Source organism: Neopsephotus bourkii, unplaced genomic scaffold (assembly GCF_033783945.1).
Source record: "Neopsephotus bourkii isolate Nb327-2 ecotype Australia unplaced genomic scaffold, CSIRO-AGI_Nbou_v1 NB_1433, whole genome shotgun sequence".
Taxonomy (NCBI): domain Eukaryota; kingdom Metazoa; phylum Chordata; class Aves; order Psittaciformes; family Psittacidae; genus Neopsephotus; species Neopsephotus bourkii.
In genome coordinates this window covers 1,311,943-1,328,676 of record NW_026901910.1, presented here as the reverse complement: position 1 = coordinate 1,328,676, position 16,734 = coordinate 1,311,943, and the positions used below count along the sequence as shown (strand labels likewise).

At 40.8% G+C, this 16,734-nt stretch overlaps 1 protein-coding gene across 9 annotated transcripts in view; it reads left to right on the top strand.

Annotated features, from left to right (window-relative positions):
- NCAM1 (neural cell adhesion molecule 1) overlaps positions 1-16,734 on the top strand; it is a 103,373-nt gene that overhangs the window by 77,142 nt on the left and 9,497 nt on the right. For 6 of the 9 annotated variants that reach the window (XM_061368353.1, XM_061368358.1, XM_061368354.1 and 3 more), the window contains 2 exons: positions 10,799-10,923; positions 11,727-11,907. In XM_061368353.1, the coding sequence (XP_061224337.1) occupies positions 10,799-10,923; positions 11,727-11,907 (306 nt within the window). Of the gene's footprint in view, positions 1-10,798; positions 10,924-11,726; positions 11,908-15,194; positions 16,724-16,734 lie in introns of those variants that run through there. The other 3 variants (XM_061368356.1, XM_061368361.1, XM_061368357.1) reach the window with 1 other exon arrangement.

Here is a 16,734-nt window from a genome sequence, read left to right as displayed (position 1 = left end):
TGCCTAACATCCTTGGGTGTCTTCCTTCTTTTCTGTATCTTTTTCTCCTTTTCCCTGAGTGAAACCTGAATCTTCAGGTACAGGAACTACAGATAAGAGTAAGTTTGATTTTCAGGACAGAGAAAAGCCACAGACTTTTTCTGGAGCTGTGGAAGAAAATGCATTTCTTTATGTCCTTCATAATTTTTTCAATCTGCATAATTGTATTTAGACTGCAGACTGCATGAGGGTGTATCCTGTTCTCCCTTCACACCAGCCACATTGATACCACCATGGGAGGAAAAGGAACTCATAGAAACATAGAACTTTTCAAGTTGGAAGGGACCCGTGAAGACCATTAAGTCTCACAGAACTACCCAGTCATCAAGATGTGACAGTGACACTTCTTTTCCTTCTGAAGATGTTACCTAGAATAGTAGAGAAATCCCTCACAGCTTGTGTTTCTCATGCTGCATTGTTCCCATGCCTTTTGCAAGTAGAGACATTCATCTCTGTCCTTCTTTTTTGGTAATCCTTTTATTCAATGCTTGTAAAGACCGCCTTTGCTCTTGAGAGTGGAGTGCTTAGTAGGATTCGCAAGGGGCTGTCAGTCTTTCAGCTTCTCTCAAAACTGCCTTATTTCTTAAGGGTGCTCACACCTTATTGGATGGTTAGATCTTTTTTTCTGCCTCCATGTGTGTACCCTTGGCTCTAGCTCTTGGAGGTAAGAAAGAAAAGTGTATCAGAAGCATTAGTCTTCGCTCCTGTTTGGGGCAAAAGTAGGCAAAAGTGCTGTAGCTGTCTGAAATTGGATTCAGAGATTCAAAACTCTCCTGGATGAAAAATCACCAGTAGGGACCCTTGGAGCAATAGCTTGCTGCAGGAGCCATGCAGTGCAGGCTGGCTTTCCTGTGAGCTGGAGGGGTCTGCATCTGGCAGCACCATTCTGCCTGTGGAGAAGGGATGGAAAACAGCAGCAGCAAAGCACAATTTTTTGCAGCCTCTTCAGGTAATACACACCTGCCATAAGGATTCAACATCATTCTCACTCTTCCTCATTAGAACTCCTCTCTTTCTATCACCCCTGCCTCTTACAACTTATTTACATGGTATGCTTCATTTTTACATGTCCTGTCTGTCCTTCATGTTTCCATAGCAACTCAGCTTCTTGCTGAAAATGGAAGCTCAGAGCCACCAAGTGAGTAGATGGGAACTTCTCCCCTTTGGTCTAGAGTGCTGTTTGTTACGCTGTAGTCCTTGTATCAAGGGAATTAGAGCACTATACCACATTATATTTATGTCTGTTAACTAACAATCTGGCATTAATACGTTGTATGAGCATGGAGCTGTTAAGAACCCAGCATGGTACTATTTTTCCTCTTCCTGTTACCTTACCAAGCATGCAGTAACAGTGGAAATACAAGTTTTAGAAGAAACATGAAAGGGAGAGAAGGGGGGAGAAGGGATATTTAAATTATCATTTCCAAAAGGAATGTTTTCCTTTCACGTTTTCCGTGATTTCAGTGTTACAGATGCCTTTGCCAAAAGGAACATCAACTAATTAATCTTTTTGCCACCTTGCCTTGCTCTATTTTCTGTGAATTTAGGGAGCTAAAGGTGATACTAGAGCAATGGATGTTGGATGTTGAAAGAAGATACAGATGAGGAGGTAGAATATCTTGTAGATGAGGAGGCAGAATATCTTACAAGAGAGCGGACTGTGGGAAGAGGGAGCATTGCCCCATCTTACCACTGATGCCCTGCCTGCGTTAAAAGGTTTAAGACTACACAAGAAGCTTATATCTGAAATGGGAATTGGATTCAGAATCCCTCATTTATTGCTCAGAACATTGTTGGTAAGGTAGCCATTCCTAGTGAGACTCAGTCAGGTATGCAGATGATTCCATGATGGATCTGAGTAGTCTAAGTTAAAAATAGCTAAAACTTGCAGATTACTTGATTTGTACATAAAATAACTATTCTGAAATGTCTGATTTAGTTACCTGTTAAGAGTTCAGTGACGCACCTTCCTGGTACTGAGTGGGTGTATCAAATGCTTGATTTAATCTCTACATGTAGGAGATTTATAGTCAATCACTTGCCTGTATGAAAGCCAAGTGAGTATTTGCAACAGTCCTGGAAGACGAAGAAAAACACTACATGGTGCATATGTGTGTTTTGAACAACTAATCATTTCTACAAAGCCAAATGCTTTTCTTTTGATTTACAATAATAAAATGAATGTGTTTCTGTGAATATGGTCTAAGAAGACCTGTGTGTTTACCAGTAGTAGGTTAGAAATGGTTCATCACTACTAAATGGAAAATACTAAAAGCATGAAGCATGTGAGTATCGGGGGGAGAGGATAGCATGGCTAGTCTAGAACTGTCAAAGGAATTAAAAATACTGCATTTATGACTGGCACATTCCATGGTCTTAAATATCTCATGAAATGTCCTTTTATCTGCCAGTGACCACAGCAAACACTTTGATTCTTGCAGTATTTTTCATGTATATGACATGCCGAACCACAATTTGTGATGCAACTGAAGTGTTAATGATTCTGTATTGCTGAAGAGAAGTTCTAATTTGAATTTGATGGGGTGGAGAGGGCAAAGGGGAAAAGTGGCCACCATCACATCTACTAATTAATCTGTTATTTCTTAGGAGGCAGGGACTCTGCTGTACAAACTGCTCATATGTGGGGTTAGGAGATACCTTCACTTGTAAGGGAAAATGTTGTGTTAAATGTTTTGGTCCTTAAAAAGGCATCTGTTGTTCTCTGGGTCTTTTTACCCAGAAAAGATACTAAGAGCCCATTCAGGGTGAATATTTTCCATGCTCTTTTGTTGTTTGGGTAGGTGGGGGAGTTGTGTGTTTGTTGAGTGGGAGTACACTGGGCTTTTTAAGGGTGAAAGTTCTCATTTTCACCTACTCTGAAATTCCAGCTCTTACACTGAGCAGAAGCAGGTCTGACCTTTCACTGCCCCATTGTTGTTTGTGTACATAGTCAATTTATGCAGCTAGCAGACACATTTGTTTTATGTGATAAGTTGTTCTGCAGCATATGAATATACCGTATTCAACAGCCTAAAAGGGCATCGGCACACGGCAGATGCTCTTGGAATTTTGGATCATTTGCTGCTGAATGATCTTGTGCCTTACCCCAACCTAACCTCTGTGGTTGAATGAATGAAACCAGGAGCACTTAGAAATTGAGAGCTGCTGTGTAGCCTCTTGAAGTCAGGAAAATGAATAATGAAACTAATTGAAACCTAATGAAGCTGAAGAGAGTTTCTGCACAGACTTGAGTGAGTTTTTGACTTTATGCGATCAGTAACATATGGGAGATGTCTATAGTCGTGTAAGGGGTTTGGTAACATCTATCTTCTTTGACTTAATCCTCTTAGGTTGCTTGGATAAATAGCTCTGTATCAGCAGCAATAATAAAGTTTTTCTTTCAGCTCTCTCCACTGTGGAACCTGTTTTAACCAGCAATGTTTGAGGTCACTTGAAAAAGTTGGGTTTTTTTTCAGTTGAAGTACTAATTTGGGTCTTTCTTCTACCTTTTTCCTGGTTTTCCAGAATCTGTAGGAACTTCTGTCATATTTACTAGATAGTGGCCAAGAGATTCAAAAGTTGCAGGATGAGGGAGGTGGAGGCCACTGAGCAAGAGACATGCGGGTGGAAACCCCAGTGGTTTGGGTTTGTTTCTGTAAAGTCTTCGCTGTGCAGTGCATCAGTCAATTCAAAATAGGTTGCAGCCTTGGGAAAAAGTTCATTTGAGCGTCCCAAGGAGCTGGTGTCTCTTTTTGCTTTATTATAATAAGGTAGAAGTGTGTATGTACACAGGCTGTTTACATACAAAGTGGAGGTTTGATAGCAGCTGTTCATTAATTCATCTTTCAAACTCCTTTTTTTCTTTCCCTTTCACTCATTCCAGATGTACCAGAAAGTACAGATGTGTGTATTCTCTGCCACTGCCTGTGCCCAACCACAATCCAAGAGCTACTACTGCAATGCCGCAAGGCAAACAGTGCTGAGGCTCCTGTCTCCAAAGAAATTTAATGTTCAGAGACAATTCTAATCTAAGACCTAGTTAGCTGTGGAGTTAGGTAGAAGCATTTCACAGAACAGACAAAATTGAATCTCTCCTATTCATGCACTTTAAAAATATGATCTGCAAGCATGAAAGCCCATGTGCAAGTACTGCCTCACAGGCAGTTCATCTTGTAAGCTCCAAGACAATCAGTGTTCTGATTGCCTGACTTCTACCCATTACAACAGGATGAATTTCAAGGTTTTAAGCTTAAGACAGTATTTCCAAATGTCTTCTGTGTCTTAGAAGCCTCATGCAAATTCTTTCAGATACATTTGTATTGCTAGTTTTGCCCTTGATCTTTACCTAAAGCTTTCTCTCAGGAGGAAGTGATCTGAAAGGCAACTTCTCTTACCTGTTTTAAATCTCCTGTTATATTAAGCTTATTGGGGTTTTAGAAGTATGTTTCCTCACTGAATGCCTTTCCAGGCAATCTCACAGTAACTCTAAAACTTCTTTCCTTCATGACGCACCTGCCTAGAGTTCCTTGAGTCTCTGTTTATAGCTAGAGACAATGGATTCAAAGCTTAGGTGTAACAAATCAATTTTGGTTTGTGCTATCAGTTCTTTGGCCAGTAATGGTATGCTTATTCTTGCCAGATAGAATCACCCACAAGATTAAGGGTTTAATTCTCTTTACATAAAATGAACTGGGAAGTACCAGAGCACTTTGAACTAGCCTCATTAAGATGAGAAAGAGGAACAGTCATAAAAAATGCAAGTAGAGGGTAATTGAGGAATGGAAACAGCATGGAGTTAGCGATGTCCTCAAGTCTGACAACTGACTTTATTTTTTCTTCATTCCCCTCTCATACAGTCTGTGCACTTTCATTTCTTTCAGTAGTGGCTGTTGTCTTTGTGCCATCCTTGTAATTAATTTCCAGTACAGAGCACTTCATTCCTCTCCTCACTGACAGAAAAGCCCCTTGCACATTGTACATGACTCATGCTATTCCTCGAATCTTTAGGCTGAATGTGTTGGACAGAGCATGCATGCATACTCTTGAGTGATAACGCAGTCTGACCAAATTCTGGTTGCAGCTCTTTGACTGAAAGCTTGGACTTTAGAAATGTATACACATATTAAGTTTTTCTCTTTTTGAGTTGTTGTTGTTGTCGATAATTAGGAAGACATTTGTTTCTGCACAGGGGAGAATACATCACTATGAAATGCCAAGGTTTGTCTTCGCTGAACCGTGTGGGCTCTGGGTTTGATTGTTTCCCCTCTGCTGTCAGGACAGTGTCTGAATAACAATGTATTCCCTTTTTCTTTCCAACAGTGAATTCCTTCAGCTGTCCGAGTTGTGGCACGCGCTCTACAACCATTTTTGTTCCTCCTTTGACTTGGTATTAATAAGCAGTGGTGCAGCTGTGCCTAACACTTGCAAGGTCATAACTCAGTGCTTTCTGTGATTTAATACCCTTATATTGCAGGCGATGTTAGTGTCCCCGCAGTGTTTCTGGTATTTACGCGCTGCTTTGATTTTGTTCCTGTTTGATTTAAAATTCTGTTGTGGATTTTTCCCTTGCCCATTGTTTACATCAGTTTTTTAATTTTTTTGTATTTTCCATGTGACCTCCTCCACTTTCCTTTCCACAACCAATCATGTGCGTGCGTATCATGTGCCTTTGTCATGTGGCTTGCATGGTGCTGATGATGTCGTCCACGCTGGTGAACAGAAGGTAAAATACTTTGTTCTGATTGGTTGCATAGATTTGGGGTGAGGATTCCCCTCTGGTCAGTGACCGGGGATCTCCAAATTCCACCACTCCAGAATCCTCCTACAAGCCTTTTGGTGAAGTTGGTCACCACTGTCTGCATGTGAAGCACTCAACTTCAGTCTTCCACACTGAGATTGGAAAAACTCAGGGGGAAAAAGAATCAACAAACCCAAAGCCAAGGCAAAAATCACATGGCTCAGTCATTTGCTTCTTTCGCTATCAGAATCCAATAGTTGGCATGCTAGTAATGTTCTAAAACTCTCTGGCATTAACACCAAGTGGCACAAATCCTTTTGCCTTTCAGGACACCAGTGTGCCAAAGGCTGTGGATAAGAAGTTCATATAATGTGAACTCCATGTCTCCTGTTGCTTTAGCAACATTTTGACCCTAATAGAGTATGTTTAGATTTACAAGCACAAAAGTGCACTATAGTAGCCTATCAGAAGGATCCAAAATGCCTTATCTCTGAAATACGGTTATTGGTAAACATGTCACATTAAGATTTAAGAAATAATTTTTTTATGAGTAAATCTTAAACATAGGTAGAGTGGGAACTATGTTTTTATAAAGTAGTATATATAGACACACAGAGTATGTGATGACAGCTAGACTTTGCACAATTTGCATCAGAAATACTATTGCACTTTCTTGCTGTGCCTCCTACATGGCATCCCAGAGCCCAGCAGAGGATTTAGTCTGAACTCATTTACCAGCAACAGGTAGAGTAGCTGGTGAGCTCCACGAAGTCAAGAAGCAAATGACTGACCCTTACAGGAGATGAAATCAGTCTCCAAGTGTATGGTAATGACAACAATTTCTGCAACGTTGTGATTTTTACAACTTCACTTAATACTCTCTGCATAATCTAGAAGAGGGAAGGGAGGGGAAACTCCCACTTTTCTGCTTCCCCAAGTAAAATAATTTTGAAAACTAGGAAGCAATTGGCTTTTTTCTATCTGTGAATTCTGAAGTCACCTTATTGTTTTGGACCACCACCAGGAAAGAATTTAGGCTGGGTTTTGCCAGGAAAACAAAACTAACACCAGTAACCTTCCCACATGACTGCATGCATGGAAGCAGCCTCTCTTCCCCTGGTCTTTTCCCTCTGTAGTCAAAATCCTGGAGGATTGAAGACTTGGTTGTCTCATTTTTGCATGATCTGGTTTTGTTCCTTATTTTTGATTGTTTGCTTCTCTTGTGTGCATTCTGTAGACACCCTTCTTTTTCACCCATGTATATTTACCACTCATGGAGATTTTGAATAGGTATGGCTGATACTTTTCAGTTTCAAATTGTGACACTGTAGCTCACACTCTAGTCCTGTTGCAGAAATCAGCTGCTTCCTTGTTTGATGTGTTGCAGAAATTACCATAGAGTGCAATTGTATTCTGTTAAGCACAGCAAGGATCTTTCTTCATTGCCAGCTGGGCAAGGATTTAAGATCATAGTCTAAAGTGCTGCAGTTGACTAGTAACCAATGTGAGGTGCTTTTCAAAGATGGGCAGAAATAACCCATTTGATAGGCACAAGAAGAGATGTGATAAAAAGTCTCTGTCATCTGCACTGCTGTCACTTCTGGGGTCCAGCATGCATTCCTGTGAACTTGTAAATTTTACATCTTTGAGCAAAATCCATGCCATTTCTTAAGGGGAGTAAAGCACAGGGGTGAAAAACTGTCGCTTGCCTTCTGCCCTTCAGGAGTCTCTACTTGCATTAGTTGATTTTCTTGCTGCTGAGCCGAATAAGATGCTGCTTGGCTGAGACGTAATCACTCAGCTTTGTCACACCATAGAGTGAAAGCATGAGATCCTGCATCCCCCCTGCCACAAAGAGAATTCTAAGCAGACAAGTGTTTGTAAATGATTATACAGAGGAAGTCTGGCATGCTTCTAGCTGTCTGCTCTGAACAAGCTAAGTAGCAGCATCACAAGGGGGATTGCTTAAGGAGTCTGCGTTTTATGGGTGAAATAGGCAGATTTCTGCAATACATATGATCAGCTCAGTGTGAGAGACCCAAGGCATGTAGCCCACCTTTGTAATGCACTTTGCTTTTCAGCCCCCATTCTGTGGGGAGGATGCATGTTCTGTGAGCATGAGTTTCTTCTCTAACCTTCTGATGACAAACTTTTCTCTTCAGCTACTGACATTTTGACTCATAGGGATGCTGATTCCGCTGGACTAAACTTACCCCACTAAACTTCGTCCTTTGTTTGAAATTACACACTAACCCATTTTTAATTTTACAGCCCTGTATCTGGATTCCATCTGCCTGCTTAAGATACATTAAATGCCATATATTTTTGAAGATAAAACTAAAGCATTCTTCACCAGGGCTTGCACTGACATACCTGTTGGGTTTCAGCTGTTAGGAGTGGTCCATATTCTCCTGTTTGAAGAGTATGTTTCTCAGAGCAGAAGTGCATTTAAACTATTGGGGAAGGAAGGAATTGGGAGCTAGAAATTAGACAATTTGAAGTGAAGAAAATTTTCAGCAGAGAGGGGAATTAATCATTGGAATGCCTGTGTATAAAGTGCAGCAGCATCTCTGGCATTTAAAATCTATCAAGAATGAGCATCTTTCCAAAGGGTGTTCATTCAAGTCTTAGTTCTTGGTGCTTAATCACTGCTGAAAATTTCTAGTCTGTGTTAGATCAGGGGTCAGATTCTCTATGTACCGTGTTCACTTATCACTTCAAGATCTCTTATTACTAATTATCTCTCAAATGAGGATGGGAAAGAGTACCAAAGAGATGTTGATCTTGTACTGTCTAGTTCTGTTTTCATTTAATTTTTGATTAATAGTTGTAACACAGTTATTGCAGTAATAGCTCTTTCAACTCAGATCAAGCCAATAGTCAAAACGAGGAACCTTTGTGGTGATGTTTTCTTTTAGGATTAAGGAAAGAAAAGAATATAATTGCTTGGTTAATCTGGTATTTTCAAATACGCAGCTTCAGATAGTTGGTAGTAAAGATAAAAATCCACACTTCCGTCTAAACAGTAGCTGGCAAATGTGTTTTCAAAGTACAGTCACTGAGAAACCTTTCGCAAGCTGGAATAGAGTTCTTGAGTGTACAGCTTGTGTCGTGGGAGTCTTGTTATGGTGATACAGGCAGAGGCAAGGATTTGCAAAACAAAACTAACATGATAAAAAGGAGCATTCCCTCTTTATGTTTTTAAGAGTATTACTATGTTGTGAAACGTAAACATAAGTATCTTGCATCAAAAACTCTGTGTATTCATGCACTGTAATTACCTTCTTAAACAACTGGTATATTAGAGCATGTTTGTCCACAAGAAAAATGAATTAATCTTAAATTCCTCTTTCAGTCTGGGTCTTGCAGATTTCTCATTGATGTTTCATAAAACCCAAAAAAAAGTGCTTGAATCCCTTCTTTGGAGGGGGTGGGAGAAGGGCTTCAAATTATTTCTAAGGATCAACTTTGAAAGATACTGGAAGATTAACCTTTCTCTTTCCAGTCAGAAATGCATGTGCTCTCTGTTAGTAGCTGAATACAAATCCATACAGAATAGATGTAGAATTCAGAATCTTCTTTGGAAGAAGCTCCTGTAAATCCCCATGACTGCTGTTATCTTTCAGAGTTGATCTTAATACAACTGCAGGCTTATTGTTTCCTTTCTCTTTTAGTATAATGCAAATAAATATGTAATAATGCCTGTACACTGGCTGTCAGCGCACTTTGGAAATAGGTGATCCCTGGGGTCATGTGTAAGTGGAAGGAGAAAGCACGTCTCTTGAGCAATTTGCTGCAGTATTTCTGGGGGAGCGGTGGGGGTGTACATATGTAATCAATCAGACAATCTGTGGCTTTGGCTTTTGTGAAGTGAGGTGTTACAGTAAAGGTGCAAGAAGGAAGAGGCAGAGTTGGGATTGGGGAACTCTGCTCAATGGGATTGTGTGTGCAGGTTATGAAAGAACTGGCTAGAAAAAGCAGTTGTAGAGACATGGGTGTGAAAGGCTGTGGCTGTAAACATGTGTGCCCTGCAGACATTCCAGTCTCCTGCTGATGTTGGGGTGCAAGTTGGGAAATGTTAGCTTTTTGTTTTAAAAATGGTGGTTACAGAAGAGTGAAGATGTCTGTTCTCTCCAGCCTGTATTTATTGCATTTAGTTACACCAGTGCAAGCTGAGTGAGATATCTTGATGCAGTACCCACACTCATTTAAGTGAGCACACCAGTAAGTCTCTGGTCCAGCAGCTGTAAAACCTAAACAACATTCAAAGTGATCCTGCCCCTCTCCTCTGCTCTTGTGAGACCCCACTGTGTGAAGTTCTGGTGTCCTCTACATAAGGAGGACATGGAGCTACTGGAGCAAGTCCAGAGGAGGCCATGAGGATGATCAGGGGGCTGGAGCATTTCCCATATAAAGATAGGCTGAGAAAATTGGGGCTGTTCATCCTGGAGAAGAGAAGGCTTCGTGGAGACCTCATAGCAGCCTTTCAGTACCTGAAGGGGGCTACAAGGATGCTGGAGAGGGATTCTTCAGTAACTGTAGGGATAGGACAAGGGGTGATGAGTTTAAACTGAGACAAAGGAAGTTCAGGTTAGATACAAGGAAGAAGTTCTTTACTGTGAGGGTGGTGAGGTCCTTGCATGTTTGCCACATACCCCATCTTGATGTTTTCCACATGTTTCACATCAGTGTTCTACAACAAAAATGGTGAGGAACTGGTTATTGCTTTTGGATATTCTTGGAGTAGGGCAGGGTCTTTTTCACTTTGACTCTGTTTCAGCACACACAGGAATGGTAATTTGTATTGTGAAAACAAACTACCAAATGCAAGAAATACCAAGACTTGCAAATATTTGTACCATAAGCCCAGAGTGTCCTCTGTGTCTGGGTCAGAATGAAGCTAATACCCTGCAGCTGAGTATAACAAAGTATTATTCTGCTTTTCATGAGTACTTTTCCCCTGATGTGTGGTTGGTTTGGGGTTTTTTTTAACAAATAAACATAAATCCACCATTGTTTCAGGGGAACCCAGTGCACCCAAACTGGAAGGTCAGATGGGAGAAGATGGAAACTCCATTAAAGTGAATGTTATCAAGCAGGATGATGGTGGCTCCCCAATTAGACATTATCTGATCAAATACAAAGCTGTAAGTATGACTGACGCTCAAGCCTGATTTGTATTCAGCCTGTTCAGTACTCAGGTTTCACTATGTAGGGAGACAACCCTGAAGCTAAGGTCTTGTAGGTGGGCCAGTACAGGAACACATACTAAGAAGGCATGGTGGAAGCGTACAGGATATGAGACATAACACGCACAGAAGCAACATGCAACATCTTTGTGTCATTTTCTTTCCTTTCACTTTGACTGTGAAAGGTTATTTCTCTGTGCTGTCTTCTGTAGAAGTGCAAGCATACAGTAATTACATGCACTTAGTATTATTTCATTTCATACAATTCTGAGATGGGATTGCCAGCAACAATTTAAATAGCTGGGGACCAGAGTTTCATAATGTAGAGCATTGCCCACCTTCAGACATGTATCTGATCATAACTTTCAGTCATTGAAACTGCCATATTTGATAGAGTAATGGCTGCTTCAGTAGCAAATCAAAGTGATTTGCAGGACAAAGACATACAGAAGTTGCAGCTTTTCCTCTCTGAAATGGAAGTAGTCTAGTGAGACGGCAAATATGAGAGAAAGACCAATGAATTTTCTTCAGGTGTGATAACACTGCAGAAAACAGGATTCTGAGCAGTAAAGGGGCTGCTTCAATATCTCCACTTAGAGCTAACAGCACAAGACACTGAATTAGCTGAGGAGGAGTGTGTGCTTGTGTAGAAACCTCCCTGCTTTTCCATTTGTTAGTTAGCTGTTACAGTGTTCTCAAAGCTGGCTACTAACATTGTGCTGTGTGTTTTGCATCCCTGCCTGTCTGCTGCTGCTCTGCAGAAGCATTCCTCAGAATGGAAACCAGAGATCAGACTTCCATCTGGCAGTGACCACGTCATGCTCAAGTCCCTGGACTGGAATGCGGAGTATGAGGTTTATGTGATAGCTGAAAATCAGCAAGGGAAGTCCAAACCAGCTCACTATGCTTTCCGAACTTCTGCTCAGCCTACTGTCATCCCAGGTACAGCAGTCATAAGCTTTATCATTGTTTTCTGCTTCCAATTAATGCAACAGTGCTGCATCCTTTAATGTGCCTGAGTAACCCTGACAACTTGCTTGCTTAAAGCCATTATCACGATTGGTTACCCATCCAGAGCTTAGTTTTTGCCATGTACATACCTGTACTGTAGTCCATGTTACAGTATGTACAGCATTAGCAGTGCACTGTTAGGAATGCTACATGACAAATCCTTGTCTGACTGTTTACAGGGAATGTTGGCTTCTTGTATCAAGGTAACAGGATTGCCAGATGAAAAAAGCAGTGGGTAGAAACCACTTTCTGAAACCAGAAAGTGGGATTTCCATTTCGAACTAAAGCAAAAGAGACCATTTGAATCTCTGGGGCGATGCTTTTCACAATGCAGATTTTGCTTTCAGATCTGCTTTGGGCTTGCTGACTGCTCATTTATCCATCCAACTCAGCCTTTGGAGAAAGAAAGGCATATGGAGTTTGCTAGTGGTTGGATCTTTCTCTGTAGATTTTTTAATTAAATGGAGTGGAGATTAAATTATAGTAATTTTGAAACAGCACCATTTTCATGTTGAGTGGGCATTCTGAAAAACCAAATAGCATTGGAATGCCCCTGGAAACTTGTGCTTCAGACAGAGCGTTCTTATTAGCGTGCTTAAAAGGTGAGGTAGAAACACAAATGCTGTGCAGAACAAGCAGACACTATTGACTGAGATGCTAGGAATTGAACAGTTTGCTGGAAGTTGTTGTAAGGACAGATAGTATTTCTTTTCTACACAGGTAGTAGCAGCGCACATTTAAAAAATAGAAGAGGGGTGGAGGGGGAAAACGAACCAAACGAAACCTAAAGGATGAAATTCCCGGACTACCTGTAAATTAAAGTTCTGACTGATTAAGGGCAGATGGATGAACTATCAAGCTGATGAGTCCGTCAAAATACATCCTCATTGCACAGCCAGACTTAAGCATATTCATGCCAATATTGGTGCTGACAGTCCATATTGAAAGGAGTTCTCTGAAAACACATTTGTTTTCATTTTATCTTCTAGTTTGTTAACTCAGCCTCATGCTTTTCTTCAGCACAAGGAGAGTTCTCTTCAGTCCTTCCCTTGCACTGAGAATTCAGTCCTTGGTCTGCCCCCATTGCACTCACTCCCTTCCTGTCTGAAGGAAACAGCTGAGACCTTGTGCAGTTGGCATGCTGAAACTCCACTTGATTAAGCCAGATAATGTTGTTAAGCATACAAATGAGTGACCTAGTTGGTTGAGGCTTGAAAAATGTGTATGGAGGAGGGTAATAGGGCAAAAAAGATTGGAATGTGTGTTTGACCAGGGCTGTAGTTTTGGGTGGAAGGACCCTCCGTAACTCATTAAGCAACTTACTTTCTGATTCTCATTTTCAACAGCTCTAATACTTACTACCCTCACATTTGAAGGACAACTGTGACTGATGTGGCAGGAGAAAGTGAGGGTAATTTGGCAAAGAGTGCCTTAAGGTCAGTTCAGAGCTGACCAAATGCGGTAGGCTGGAAACAGCAGAAAGTGGTTCCTTTGCACTGTGATGTATCTCCCCAAGGCAAGTTACAAGTACTGATCAGTCTTTTTGTTCCTTCACAGTACCTTGTGTGCAACCATTGTTGCCTTCCTTTGCTGATATTCTTTTAGCCTGTTACGTGCCCAGTGGGACAACAAAGCTACCTGGGAAAGCTGGGATGCCTTGCATAGGTGTACTTGAGAATGCTGTTGCCGTTGGAACAGACAGTGCTCATTCTGTAGTCCATGCAAGTATGAGGAGCAATGAGACCAGATGTCACTGAGCCCTAAATACATAAGTAACATGGGTAGAAGCCCTCTAAAAAATAGGCTCATGGTGGAAGCTGAGCTTGTTATGTGTAACTTCCTTGGCCTCTCTGAAATGATTCCTGCCTTAGTCTGGTGTGAATAGGAGGAATCAGGGTTTGAGGCTGCCACTCAGATGTTGGAAGCATTTTGAAAAGCAATTGTTCCTGCAAATATGCTGCAGGATTGACCCGACAGATGCAGTTGGTTCTCAGAAGGAATGTGCATTCAGGGGCACGTAGACCGCTGTGCAGTGCAGTGATTACTGGCTATGTTGGATTTGTGACTCTGCTTCTCTAGGTTGTGGGGTTTCTTTTCATTTTGTAGAGGACTTTGGTTTCTATTAGGGTTGCCAAGGTGTTTCCAGACCCTTTGGTTCTCTGAGCTGATCCCAGGCTAATAATGTTAGGGAAAATAATCCCAGAGGGCTGGCTAGATTTTTATGATACCCAGTCCAAGTCTGCCAAACTGCAGTAGGGAAGAAATTTGGTTTATTACTTTCCTTTAGCATCGACTTGTCATTTTCATGGCATTTAGCTTTTAGATTTTGATTTCAAAATGAGCTATACAGAAGTCAGAGCCAGTGCCTCTAACATGGCGTTGTTCTGCTTGACAGTAATAGTTAGGAATTTCCTGCAGACAAATGTATATTTATGATGTAGTCATTTGTTACCATTATCTGAGCAGTGTCCTTTAAGTGGTTGGAAGGATAAAGGGTATTATTTTCAGTGATAATAATAATAGTTACATTAGAGTAGTTTACAAGCATCTGGAAGGCTAATGTTAAAAGTCTGTCCTGTGTTCTTCAGACCTTCTTGCTTCTTCAGGGTTTTAGTCACCTGAATCCAGTCAAGTCCTTGGTACAGCAGGGTTTGGGGAAGGACTTTGACAGGCAGGTAGATTGTCTGCTACACAAGAGCTTTTTTCTTTTTTATCTTTTGACTACATAAAAGTCAGTGTTGTCCCTTCAAATACCAGATAACCATTTTCTTGTGTTTCTTGCCAAGCCTTCTGTTCCATCATTTCTAATCTCATTTGCTTGCAAACCCCATAAACCCTGACTTGGACTTTGCTCTGCGGCTTTGGGCATTGCTGAGCTTCCGAACCGGCCTTTTTGTCGGTGTGAATGTGCTAATGCTCTTCTTTAACCTTTAGCCATTTTAATTTACAAAATTAAATAAACCTTTGATTCTTATATTTTCTATATTTATGACCTAATTTTTTTTATCTATTTTTCTCTCTTTCTCTCTTTATTTCTTTTTCTTCCTCGTCCTTTCTTCCCTCCCCTCTCCCTTCTTCCCTTACTCCTTTCCTATGTCTGTCGTCATACATGTCACCTTGGATCTCACGGGGAAACATCCACGCTTGCCACATGCACCAAATTTGTTTTAAAACAACCACATTTTCCCCTCCTGGGAACCATTGTCTGGCACCTGCAGCGACCTTGGGAAGTCCATCAACGTCGTCCTCCTTTGTTTCATTGCTTCTTTCTGCAGTGACTCTGCTTTTGCTCTGTTAGAAACATAAAGTAAAATAAAGCAATATTTGCTTGAAAAGGCCTGGGTCCCACCAAGGCGTGAAAGCAGCTAACTTTGCTTCAGAGGATCTTGTCAGTTCAGGAAAAACAAACAAACCACAGAACATTATAGAAAAATGTTGAATTTGAAAGAGTCAGTATTTTGTAACGAGGAAAAAGAAAGGTTTCTTCTCTTCAACATTTTTTTTTGTTACTTGTAATGAATTTGCCATTTTTATTGGATGTAAGGGAAGTTTTTTGTTGCTGTTTGCATGCTAGTTTTCATCAAAGGAAGGTACATTATTGAAAGCCTTTTAAGACACTGCTTTTTGCTGATTTCTCTGCACATCTGGTGCTGATCACCACTGTATTGTGCAAAAGGTTTAGAAAGCCCCATCCACAAATATAAACCCACAGACCATAAAAAGAGAAAGATGTGTCAGAGCTGATCCTGCTGCTTGCCCAAATGTCTCTGTGGGCTTTTGCATGTGGATTCAAATTTATGGCCGTTAGAAGGTTTTCCTGATGTGATGGTCTGAATATAAATATCTTGTGGGAATTGCACTGAAGAGATTTCTTTCTTTCTTCTTTATGTCGTTGAAACTTTGCGACTTCATTGGCCTCTTCTGTACAGTCAAGTATCTCATGACGCTTAGTGGATCTGGGGCATAATACACCCCATGAGCATACAAATTTGCAATGGATGCTTGTCTGACGTTTTCTGGTTTTCCACTACAGTATTACCAACTTCATAGATCCTTTTTCTTGCCATTTTAACAGAAAATATTATATTTGATCAAGTTACCTGACCAGCTAATTTATTGTTATTAGATCATTAATAATATTCATGCTTAACTGTGCATGTGACACTGCCAGACAGGATTAATCCATGCTGTAAGTTGGTGCAGTATAATGCATCTTTGTTACCATGTTCTGTGTATTGCATTTCGTTAAACAAATTTCAGTTGGCTTTTTTCTTTTCTCTTGTTTTCACTTAAAAACAAAGCCCAAACGACACAACAAAACACACACAAACCCAACCCCAACCCAGCCACAACAACAAAACCCCCCTGTGCCCCTCATGAATTGTCTTTGTGATGAGAAATCCATTTGGCTCTGATGCTGTTTTAAAAATGCGTGTGTCTCTTTGTGAGTGGGCCTGAGGCTGCCAAGGATGAAACTGTGGATGTAGTTGTTCAACTGTCCGTACAGAGTGTCTCAAATGCTATCGGTTGTCTGGAATGGGATTAATCTCTCTAACAAAAACCTAATAGGGACAAACAAAATCCCTGCCATCAGTCTTGTCTAGCTATGCATTTTATGCTCTGCACACAAGTCTTTGCTGTGTTTATTCAGGTCTTGTTCGTTATGATTTGTGAACTGCTTTTCTATCTAAATTGGAAGTGAAAACTTTGTGCAGGTGTTGTACATAAAAGCATATGGATTTCTTCTATTTTTTAAAA